Below are 12,431 nucleotides of genomic sequence, written 5' to 3'. Positions count from 1 at the left end.
ATTTTTATTTCACTTAAATTAACCTCTTCCAGGTCTGAGCAAGTGATGCTAATTCCAGTATTGAAAGATTGTGTGAGCAGATCTGTTTTCACCTTCTTCATACCCCTCTCCTGGCAGGTAGCCTTCTCCTGTAGTGATGGGAAAGTTTGGTAGCTTTTCCTTTTTATGAGCAGATCATGTTTTGAGTATAATTAGATTTATCGTTTTAATTCATGGTCACATTTTTATTTTATAAACATACTGTTAAATTCACTTTGCTTTAGGTTGTATTTTACCTATAATTCATAGTGCCAATTATAGAAGCAAAGTAAGTAGTTAATTTGGGATATCAAAACTAAAATAGTCAAAATAACTACAGTTTTTTTTAATTGCTGAAACTACTTCAAGCATAATGTTAAATTGGATTTAGTGCAGGTTTATGTACAACTCCCTCATTTATTTAAGCAAATTGATTATTCATTTATAATCCAGTGAGACTTTTTTTTTCTTTCCAACCCTTCAGGAAGTTTTTCTGCTGCCTTATTCACGCAATTAAACTTAATTTTTATTTAGGAAATTTATTTCAGAATACCATATCACAAAACACATCTTCATCTTGATTTCACAAACTTTACTTACTTTTTTTAGGCACATTTACCCAGCATTTCAAATAAATGTATAGGCATGTGCCTTGTATGAAATAAATGCAATTTATGAGATTCATATTTGCAGGTTATATATTAGGGTAACAATTGTTTACCTTACTAGAAATTCTATGCTTTACAAAATAATTTATCATAACATTTTCCTCTTCTATTTTAAACTATCTTGATTATTTTTTTTAAGTTCAACATTCTCAGGAAGAAATACAAAGTAAAGCGTATCTCCATATCTGTTTTCATATCTCTCTCATGTTTCATTATCCTAATACTTTCCTAACTCCTTTTACACTTAGTGGCTTAAATACTGAATACTTGGCAGCTCATATAGATTTCATATGATGATTCTCAGTGCTTTATTATGTTTAATGTAAACCAGACTGACTTGCGTTTTAAAATACAGGTTTTCTAATAGTAAAATTGTAAGATCTTAAATGTGTTTTAGGTTTTCTTCTACAATTAGCTGTGAACCCTTAATGTAGCTAATGTTTATAAAGATTTTATAGTCAAGATTATTTATTTATTTTTTTTTAGAGTGTCATAAAATGTTCAGCATTTGCTTTTCGAAATACGTTTACTTAGTGTTGTATACTGTGACTTAGATGTTGTAAAGTCCTTTTTGCACTGTAAAAATGAATACTACAGCATGTCAAAAGAAAAGCAATTTGCATTTTCAATGTAAAGTGAAATTGTATTTAATGTATATTATGAAACTTTAAATTTGCACTATCTAGAAAACTTTAGAAACTATATTAATTTATAGATTAATGTGGATCCGAATACATAATTTGTACTTGTTCAACCTAAAAGTTCAGTAGAATGAGTGATTGATAGTTTTGTGTGTTTTCCCTCGAAATCATAATACTGAAGCAAGAACCAGCACTTTATATTCAGAAATGTTTTTTAAATTCTACCTAATTTGATATAATGGAATGTAGGTAGATTTATGAAAAGTATCTAGAAATTTCAAAAGTAGTTTTGTTACTGTATCTCAGTCTGGATGAAGATACATTCTCAGCAGCAAGATGGAAGAGGTTGTGCTTTGTTTTTGCTTTTTAAAAGCTGCCCCTTTTCTCAGATTTTCCTTTAAGGCCTATGTCGTATTTCTCAAAGTGTAATCTGCAGGTTATCTGCAGCCCCCAGATCATCTGGGGAACTTACTCAAAGTGTGGATTCCTGGGCCCAAACTCTGACTTAATGGATCAGTGTCTCTAGGGATGAGGCATAGAAAGCTCTGTTTGTATCAACAAACACCTCAGGTGATTCTGATGCACTCTGACACGTGAAAGCTACTGGTCTGTACCTCCTGGATCACCCAGGCCTTTTGCCAGATAGATGTCATGCAGACAAATTGAATTAATTGGATGTTCTTAAAATTGTATTTCTCCCTACTAACTGCGCTCTTCCCCCCAAATTATTCTTTTAAAAGAACTGTGAAAAACTTGTTCTCATTTTATCCAAATTGACGTATTTGTCTAAACTCTATTACACAGAAGTTGGTAGCCTCGGTTTCTTGTGTGACCCTGTGGTTTTTGGACTGTGGTCCATGGAGTCCCGGTGGTCTAAGGCCTTGCTTCCTGGGCTAGTGGAGTAGACTCCCAAGGGCAGCGAGCAGTGGCAGCTCTGCTTTCTCACTTCGGCCAGTGCAGCTCCACTCTTCTGAATTGGGGTGCTGCTGAGGAGAAGATTTCAGTTAATAAAATACTACTTAAAGAAGTTCCACTATTTTTGAAAGGGAGCTTGGAAGCCACTATTATAATGACTCTGTCACCTGTTTACTTTTCTACTGATTTTTATGTATTCAGAAACCTGATGATTTTTGGTGAAGAGAATATTTTGAGGGTCTCATTCGCTGCTTGGAGTATTGCTGCTTGGAATATTGCCGCTTGGCATAAAAAATTCACAGTTTTTAAAGGTATTTTGTTGAATAGGAAAGCAAGGTCAGCCTCTGTTCCTTGTGTTTCTAATTTTAGTGTAGAAATGGTCTGTGTACTTGATTTTAGATGATGTAAATACACACACGTACACATCTGTGTGTGTATGTATAGGACCCCTCCCCCCCGGTGGCCCTCAGTACACAGCCTATACTGTGGACCTGCCACTTAATTACTCAGTGTTGATTGCTTTTGTAATGTTGGGTCTGTATTGTGGTCGATGCCTGCAGACAGAGAAATGTGAATGAAAGCATTTTTTCTTTCCAACCTTTCATGAAGTTTTTCTGTTGAAGATGTTTGCTTGTTTTTTAATAAAATTTTAAAAGTACAGCACTTAAAATATGATCCTGTGTCGTTTTGTGACACAGATAATGAAGTCAAATAAGCAGCTTTGAGTTAGTTTCACAGAAAACAACACTTGGTTTACAGCAAAACAAGATTATATTATGTGGAAGGTTCTAGATCAGATACTTTTGTATGGAAAGGAGAACATCAAAATTACAGTGCCAGCTTTTGTAGCCTGGGACACAGAACATAAATGAACAACACTTAGGAGAAACATACATTCTCGTGTTTATAGATTAGCTCAGTGTAGAGTACAGAAGTACCAAGGAAGAGGAGAATGAAATAAATGAAGTGAATTTGCCTCATGGTGCAGTGGCTAAGTGCTCGGCCACTAACTGAAAGGTCGGCAGTTCAAACCCACCAGCCGCTCCGCGGGAGAACGATGTGGCAGTGGACTTCATATAAGATTTACAGCCTTGGAAACCCTATAGGGCAATTCTTCTCTGTCATGTAGGGTCGCTTTGAGTCAGAATTGATGGTAGTGGGTTTTAATGGAAGAGTGGAAAGAGTATATATTTTAAATAGCTAGGTTGAAAACCCAGCCTCTGTCACTTACTGGCTGTTTAACATTGAGCAAGTTACACGTCCTGCCTGAGCCACAGTTTTTCTTTGTAAAAATGGGAGTTAATGCCCACCTGAGGGCTTGCAGACACAAATGCTTACAGGAGTGAGGCAGGTGGGAGTGATGGGGTCTGTGTAAACTAGAAAGCACCTGATTATTGCCAGGGAGGAAAGCAGGCCAGATGTGAACAGGACTGACTTTTCTAGGCATAACATTTTTTATTCATTAAGTATTAAGAGAAGGTGATTTTATGGTCCAGATTCATTCTGTCACCTTTAACCAGAAGTCCATTCTAACCATTTTTTTAAATTTAAAATTCATTGCTCAATTGCCTGCTCTTTTTAAATGGACAATGTCAAACATAACACACCTTGTTTTGATCAATAATTTTAAGCATGCAGTATCATACTTGGCAGTGATGCCCACTCACATTCATAAGGAAGGCTCTGTTATTAATAACCCCTGAGGGTCCATGTCTTCACTTAAGCAGCTTCAACACACATTCGGTATTAGGTGCTTTTACTTTTATTTCATCATAATCTGCAATTCTGCAAAATAGATATTGACTCCACTTACAGATTAGTAAACTTAGAGCTAGAAGTTGACCCCAGGTTACCATTTTTGCAGTCTTTTCATCATCAATACAACCACTACCATCAATACAACAAAAAAATTTTTTTTTTTTCCTATTGATATAGATGTGTCACTGCCTTGGGCACTAGGAATGCTAGGGTGTGTGACACAGCCCTCAAAGTACATACAAGGAAACCAACCGGTCGTACGCTTACAAAGGTAAACTACTCGAGAAAGGATTTCAGAGATTTAAATGAGCTGAAGGTTTTACACATTGCCTATAAATAACTTACCTTTTGGAGGGTTTTGGGACTAGGAAATAGAAACAGCTTTTTTTTTTTTTCCATGTGTGATTAGTTAGAAGAATGTAAATTAGTCTGTGTGAAAGCTGTGTACCCTAAGCCACTTAAGGGCAGGAGGTTTACCTTAGCCAGAATTAGTACATATTTGCATATCTTTGGTGAAGATCCTGCTCTCTGTATGATTGAGCACCCACACTGCGGAAGTTAACATTCAGCCTCCAATTTCCAGCACAAAGGAGGCACTCAGTCTTTGAATGAATGAAGTGGCTTTGGCCCCTGCATTCACAGGGCAGCCCTGGCAAACAGCAAGGCTATGTGTTCCAATAGCATGCCTGCTATGTCTCCTACCCCACTCTCTGAAAGGACCCACCAAAGCCTCTGCCAAACCAGTTGCCACCCAGTTGATTCCGACTGATGGAGACCCCATGTGTGTCAGAGTAGAACTATGCTCCATAGGATTTTCAATGGCTGATTTTTCGGAAGTAGGTCACCAGGCCTATCTTCAGGGACACCTCCGGGTAGACTCAAACTTCCAATCCTGCTTGTAAGCACCTAGAAACTCATACCTGTGCCAAAGGGAGGTGTTTATACCTTGTGATCACCACCCCTTATGCTTGCAGCTGATTGGACCGGGAGAACCTCAGTCAACTGACCAGCAACAAATCAGATTCTTTGGTGGGCTTCATTTCCATGATACGCCTTTGTATCCTTTATATTACTTAAATTATGGCCCAGGGACTGTTTGTTTCCAGTCCACCAGGAAGTAAGTACAGAAATTGAGAGTGTTTAGTAATTTTTATAGTGATTTTGAGAGTTGACCGTTCAATCATAAAAAGAAATTGTGAGTTGTCTTTTGGGTGTCTTTTTTCCATTTCATTTTTTTCTTTATAATGTTTTACAAAAATGATACGTGATGTATTGGGGAAAAAAATAAAAGACCTGTTTCTTCACCACAGATAGTTTGAGAAGCACTGCTTTAAATAACATGCTTAGTTCCTTTTGGGAGAGTATGGAGCACAGCTTCAGTGAGTTTCTGTTCCTCATAAACAAATAAGCTCTGATTGAAAGGTTTCAGGAGCTTTGATTTAGTATGGTGAGAGGAGCAGGGACCTTCAGTGTCTGATACCAAAACCTGTGTCCATGATTCAGGTAATGACAATGGACTTTGGGCCAACAAAACACTCAGACAATGAGAGGGAGGGGGATATGAGAATAATCTTTTAAAAAAACCAAACTCTTTGCCGTTGAGTTGGTTCCAACTTATAGTAACTGTATAGAGCAGAGTAGAACTGCCCTATAGGGTTTCCAAGGCTGTAATCTTTAAGGATGGATGTTTCTTCTCATTTTGAGTCATGCCACATCAGCAAATGAAGTTTCCTGAAAGCTTTAGTCCATCCATGTGATTAAGGTCAACACTACTTTGAGGAGGCAGCTCTTCCCCAGTTGTATTTTGAGTGGCTTCCAACCTGAGGGGCTCATCTTCCGGCACTCTATCAGACAGTGTTCCACTGCTGTTCGTAAGAAGATTCCCTTTGGAATCTTCTGTTCAGCTCTTTTACTTCTTCATTTCTTCCTTTTGCTTTAGCTACTCTTTGTTCAAGAGCAAGTTTCAGAATCTCTTCTGACATCCATTTTGGTCTTTTCTTTCTTTTTAATGACCTTTTGCTTTCTTCATGTATGATGTCCTTGATGTCATTCCACAACTCATCTGGTCTTTGGTCATTACTGTTTAATGACTCAAATCTATTCTTGAGATGGTCTCTAAATTCAGGTGAGATATACTCAAGGTCATACTTTGGCTCTCGTGGACTGGTTCTAATTTTCTTCAGCTTCGGCTTGAACTTGCATATGAGTAATTGATGATCTGTTCCACAGTTGGCCTCTGGCCTTCTTCTGACTGATGATATTGAGCTTTTCCATCGTCTCTTTCCTCAGATGTCACTTTGATTCCTGTGTATTCCATCTGGTGAGGTCTACAGGTATAGTTGCCGTTGATGTTGGTGAAAAAAGGTATTATCAATGAAGAAGTCATTGGTCTTGCAAAATTCTATCATGCAATCACCAGCATCATTTCTATCACCAAGGCTGTATTTTCTAGCTACTGTTCCTCCTTCTTTGTTTCCAACTTTCACATTCCAATCACCAGTAATTATCAGTGCATCTTGATTGCATATTTGATCAATTTCAGACTGCAGAAGTTGGTAAAAATCTTCAATTTCTTCATCTTTTGCATTAGTGGTTGGTGTGTAAATTTGAATAATAGTTGTATTAACTGGTCTTCCTTGTAGTCGTATGGATATTATCACTGACAGTGCTGTACTTCAGGATAGATCTTGAAATGTTCTTTTTGACGAATGCAACGCCATTCCTCTTCAGTTTGTCATTCCGTACGTATTATACTGGGAGGAAATGCTATTCTGGTGTATTCAGAGAACATTGTGTTGGCCAGGCTGGCAAGAAGAAAAGGTTGGTTCAGAGGATTATCATAGAGCAAAATCATGAAGCCTGGATACAATTGAAAATGAAGAGTTTTATTGAGGGACTAGAGATAGCCACAGCACAAAAGAACATTGCAGTGGGGAAATGTAGAGTCCCAGCAAATGAAACACATGATTCCAAGGGGGAGCAATGGGGGTACATGGTTATAGAGCTGGAGGAGGAAGTACAAAACAATATTCTGATTGGTTACAATGATTGAGGTCAGTCAAAAGCAAGACAAAGTAAAGCATTATCTTTGACATTATTGGTTACATGAATGCATTGACTGGTTAATAGACATAATTGAAAGACATGGGGTCAAGTTGGTTACAAAGCAATGACATGATGGAAATTTTCAGGAATGGTTTGTTAAAAATTACCTTGCTCAGAGCATTAGATCTCCAGAGAAGGGTGGAAACAAAAAAGTTTCCATGATACATTACCTTGCCCAGTGCATCAGAAACTGGAGGAGACTGAGATCAAAGAATCTCCGTGAGATATTCACATTCTTTAGCCTAACCACAAAGAAACTCATTTCCTTAATGATAATGGTTTGGTTCCTAGGCAACGAAGGTAGACTCAGAGTCAGAGGAAAAGGTTACATTGAGCTTGTAGAGTTAGCTCAGTCATTTTACAAATAGGTCAGATGCCTTTGTTATGATTTTACTCCTTATCATTCCCCCCTTTTGATCAAGGATTTCGAAGACTATCCTTTGATCACATTTATGGGCATACTCTCTTCTGCCATGAGCTTGACTTTAAATTGTCCTTAATGGCTGCTTGAACCAGTAAGTATTGAAGTCCACAGACGTTACATGATAGACGTAGCCGGACGTCACTACATATTTTTATCTTGCTAAAGGGGAGTTCCCATCTTCAGGGCGAGCTGGTCTCATGTCACCTACAGAGGAGTAACTCGTCTTCTGCAAGGTTTTTCTGGCAGTGGGGCAGCTTCAATTTTCTTCACTATACTATTGCTGAGCAGCCATCTTCAGGGACCTTGGTTGATGCGGGGAGTGGACAGGGTGTGGCCAAACTGGAGGAACAGCCTGACCTACTTTGAAATGACTAAGTCACGAGGCTTCTCTAGTTTGGGTTCTCAAATGCATTGTTGATATACGTAATTCTGTGAGCATGAGATGAAGCAGAGTTTCCAGTTCCTATAGCAGAAGCGCATCTTAGAACACATTTTATAACTCCAGTAATAAGGATTATTATTATGTATATAATCAACCTAGATTGCAACAGCGACTGTAACCAAGACCTGCACTATTAGGTATCCAACTGAAGATATTAAAGAAGAATGGTAAAATTATAGGGGGTCTAGAATGTAATGAAACAGCTTTTTGATGAATTTTAGTAATATCTTGTTTAACCTTTCCAGTGATGTTACTCCAAGAGCAGTAGGAGGTGTTAGCGATGGCGCAAACCCCTCTTTGCTGGACTAGTAAAAAAATCTAAAGCCCCCAAAGATTCCACAAGAAAACTACTGGAACTAATAGAAAGATTCAGCAGAGTAGCAGGATACAAGATCAATATGCAAAAATCAGTTGGCTTCCTATACACCGACAAAGAGAACTTTGAAAAGGAAATCAGGAAAACAATTATCATTTATAATGGCTCCTTAAAAGATAAAATATTAACAAATAAATCTAACCAGGGACATAAAAGACCTATACAAAGAAAACTACCAAACACTATTGCAAGAAACCAAGAGACTTACATAAATGATAAAATATATTCTGAAAATGTCAACACTACCCAAAGTGATCTACAGATATAATGCAATCTCGAGCCAAATACCAATAGCATTCTTTAACAAGATGGTAAAACTAATCAACTTTATATGGAAAGGAAAGAGGCCTGGATAAGCAAAGCATTATTGACGAAAAAGAACAAAGTAGGAGGCCTCACACTACCTGATCTCAGAACCTACTATACTGCCACAGTAGTCAAAACAGCCTCGTACTGGTACAATGACAGACAATAATAGACCATCGGAACAGAAACAAGAACCCATAGGTAAATCCATACACCTATGGTCAACTGCTCTTTGATAAGGACTAAAGTCCATTATATGGGGAAAAGACAGTCTTTTTTAACAAATGATGCTGGCAAACTTGAATGTTCATTTGTAAAAAAATAAAACAGGACCCATACCTCACACCGTACACGAAAACTAAAAATGAAACAAATACCTAAATATAAAACCTAAAACAATAAAGATCATGGAAGAAAAAATAGGGACAACGCTAGGGGCCCTAATACATGGCGTACGTAGAATACAAATCATAACAAACAATGTGCAAACACCAGAAGAGAAACTAGATGACCAGGAGTTCCTAAAAATTAATTATGCTCATCAAAAATTTTCACCAAAAGAGTGAAAAGAGAACCTACGGACTGGGAAAAGTCTTTTGGCTACAACATATCCAGCAAGGGTCTAATCTCTAAAATCTATAGAGTATTTCAACACCTCAAGAACAAAAAGACAATCCAATTTAAAAACGGGCAAAGGATATGAACAGACATTTCACCAAAGAAGACATTCAGGTGGCTGACAGACACACGTGATCATTAGCCATTAAAGAAATGCAAATCGAAACTACAATGAGATACCATCTCACCCTGACATTACTGGCACTAATCAGAAAAACAGAAAATAACAAATGTTGGAGAGGTTGCAGGGAGATTGGAACTCTTAAGCACTGCTGGTGGGAATGTAAAATGGTGCAACAACTATGGAAAATGATATGGTGTTTTCTTAAGCTAGAAATAGAAATACCATATGATCCAGCAATCCCACTCCTAGGAATATATCCTAGAGAAATAAGAACCATCACACGAATAGACATATGCACCTTCATGTTCATTGCAGCATTATTCACAATAGCAAAAAGATGGAAGCAACTTAGGTGCCCATCAACAGATGAATGGATAAACTATGGTACATACAGTGGAATACTATGCAACAATAAAGAACAATGATGAATCCATGAAACATCTCACAGCATGAAGGAATCTGGAGGGCATTATGCTAAGTGAAATAAGTCAATCACAAAAGGACAAATTATTGTATGAGACCACTATTATAAAAACCCAAGAAAAGGTTTATACATATTAAAAAATAATCTTTGATGGCTACAAGTGAGGAGATGGATGGGGAGGGGAAATCACTAACTAGATAGTAGAAAAGTGTTAACTTTGGTGAAGGGAAAGACAACACACAATATAGGGGAAGTCAGCACAACTTGACCAAAGCAAAGTCATAAAAGCTTCCTAGACACATGCAAACACTTTGAGGGACCGAGTTACTGGGGCTGAGGCCTGGGGACCATTGTCTTGGGAGACATGTAAGTCTATTGGCATAACATAGTTCATAAAATGTTCTACATCCTACTTTGGTGAGTAGCATCTGGAGTTTTAAAAGCTTGCGAGCAGCCATCTAAGATAAATCCATTGGTCTCATCCCGTCCAGAGCAAAGGAGAATGAAGAAAACCAAAGACACAAGGAAAACATTAGACCAAAGGACTAAAGGACCACAAGAACCAGAGCCTCCACCAGCCTGAGCCCAGAAGAACTAGATGGTGCCCAGCTACCACCAGCAACTTCTCTGAAAGGGATCACGATAGAGAATCCCAGACAGGGCAGGAGAAAAATATAGAGCAGAATACAAATTCATGAAAAAAGACTAGACTTACTGGTCTACCAGAGACTGGAGGAACCCCCAAGTCTATGGCCCCCGGATACTCTGTTAACTTAGAACTGAAACCACTCCTGAAGCCCACTTTTCAGACACAGATTAGACAGGCCTATAAAACAAATATGAGGAATGCACTTCTTAGTTCAATCAAATACACGAGTCCAAATGGGCAACTCCTGCCCAAAAGCAAGACGAGAAGGCAGGAAGGGACAGGAACTGGACAAATGGACACAGGGAACCTGGGGAGAGTTCTGTTACATTGTGGAGATTGCAACCAATGTCACAAAACAATATGTGTATAAATCTTTGAATGAGAAACTAACTTGAGCTGTAAACTTTCACCTAAAACACAATGAAAAATCTTTTTTACAGTATATGAGAACAAATGAGTAACTCCTGCCCCAAAGAGAAGACGAGAAGGCAGGAAGGGACAGGAAAACTGAAGTAATGAACATGGAGAACCCGTGGTAGAAAGGGACAGGAGGAGAGTGCTGACATAATGAGGGGATTGCAACCAGTGTCACAAAACAATTTGTGTATAAATGTTTGAATGAGAAACTAATTTGCACTGTAAACTCTCACCTAAAACACAATAAAAAATAAAAGATAAAGCTATTTGATTATTAAGTACAACTTGAGCCAGGGAATTAAAGGATTATTGTACTGCCATTCCATCTGCAATTTTGTCAGCTATTTGAGCTATGGTAGCTGACAGTTTATGAATAGACTGTTTTAATTGTATTGTGCCAAACCAAGGAATGGTTGCTGGCAAAAAAAAGACCAATCTCATCCGGGGTTGCCAACAATAGGATTGCTGGTAAGTGTTAGGCTACATTGGGCTAAAGAAATTAAATTTTAAATCACTGGTCCAACGTAGACTTTCATTATGGGTGTAAATATTTAGAGGAACTTCTCAATGTAAAAACGAAACCCATTGCCATTGAGTGGATTCCAACTCATTGTGACCCTATGGGACAGAGTAAACCTGCCCATGGGGTTTCCAGGGAGCGCTGGTGAATTTAAACTGCTGACTTTTTGGTTAGCAGCTGAGCTCTTAACCACTGTGCCACCAGGGCTCCCCTCAATGTACCTTGACCTTTTATTCTCCAATTGTCTAAGCATGGTGTGGCCTATGCATAAGGAAAATCTTTAGGGTAGGGGTCATCGACAGTGAACCTCCACAAAGGAATGAGTAACCATGGGGAGCACACTGGGTCTGTTTAAAATCAGAGGAGACAGAGATAGATAAATTTGCATTTACCAGCCAAGTTTCTCTGTGGGCATTACTATAAACTGGTGACATTTTAAAGTTTAATTCCCACTTGCTATAGTTTTGTGAACACGGGTTATCATAATGTTTAATAGTTCTATTCGGTGTCTTAAAGTAATTATACCAACTAGAATATATAATCAGGCTTATTCAGAGTATTGTTTAACAAAGGGGTATTGCCCAATATAATCTTGGTTTCTGCATTTAATTCTGGAATTTACCTCTTTAGGTCCAGCATAATCATATGGGATAAACAAAACAACAGGGATCATTATAAAAATGTAACAAGCAAGTAATACCATATTTAGACAAAATACATACTCCAGCTACTAACAGAACGAGTCCTAGTACTTCCAAAGGTTGTATAGAAAATGGGAAAGATCAAGAAGGGTTGGGCTAAGTTTTGCCAAGCTCAACTTCACTAGATTTTTTTTTATTATTTTTTTTATTGTACTTTAGATGAGGGTTTACAGAACAGATAGTTTCTCATTGAACAGTACACATGTTGTTTTATGACAATGGTTAACAACCCCACGACATGTCAACACTGTCCCTTCTCAACCTTGGGTTCCCTATTACCAGCTTTCCTGTCCCCTCCTGCCTTCTAGTCCTTGTCCCTGGACTG

General features: G+C 38.1%; 1 protein-coding gene across 1 annotated transcript in view; it reads right to left on the bottom strand.

Annotated features, from left to right (window-relative positions):
* Positions 1-30: 30 nt before the first annotated feature.
* Positions 31-12,431, bottom strand: part of TRIM25 (tripartite motif containing 25) — a 45,932-nt gene continuing 33,531 nt past the window's right edge. The window contains exon 10 of the mRNA XM_023732736.1: positions 31-2,310. Within this exon, the coding sequence (XP_023588504.1) occupies positions 2,270-2,310 (41 nt within the window). The 3' untranslated portion in view covers positions 31-2,269. The remainder of the gene's footprint in view (positions 2,311-12,431) is intronic.

This window comes from Trichechus manatus, unplaced genomic scaffold (assembly GCF_000243295.1).
Source record: "Trichechus manatus latirostris isolate Lorelei unplaced genomic scaffold, TriManLat1.0 scaffold00054, whole genome shotgun sequence".
Classification (NCBI taxonomy): Eukaryota; Metazoa; Chordata; class Mammalia; order Sirenia; family Trichechidae; genus Trichechus; species Trichechus manatus.
Note: the sequence above shows the minus strand (reverse complement) of the source record. Positions and strands in the feature narration are given on the sequence as shown.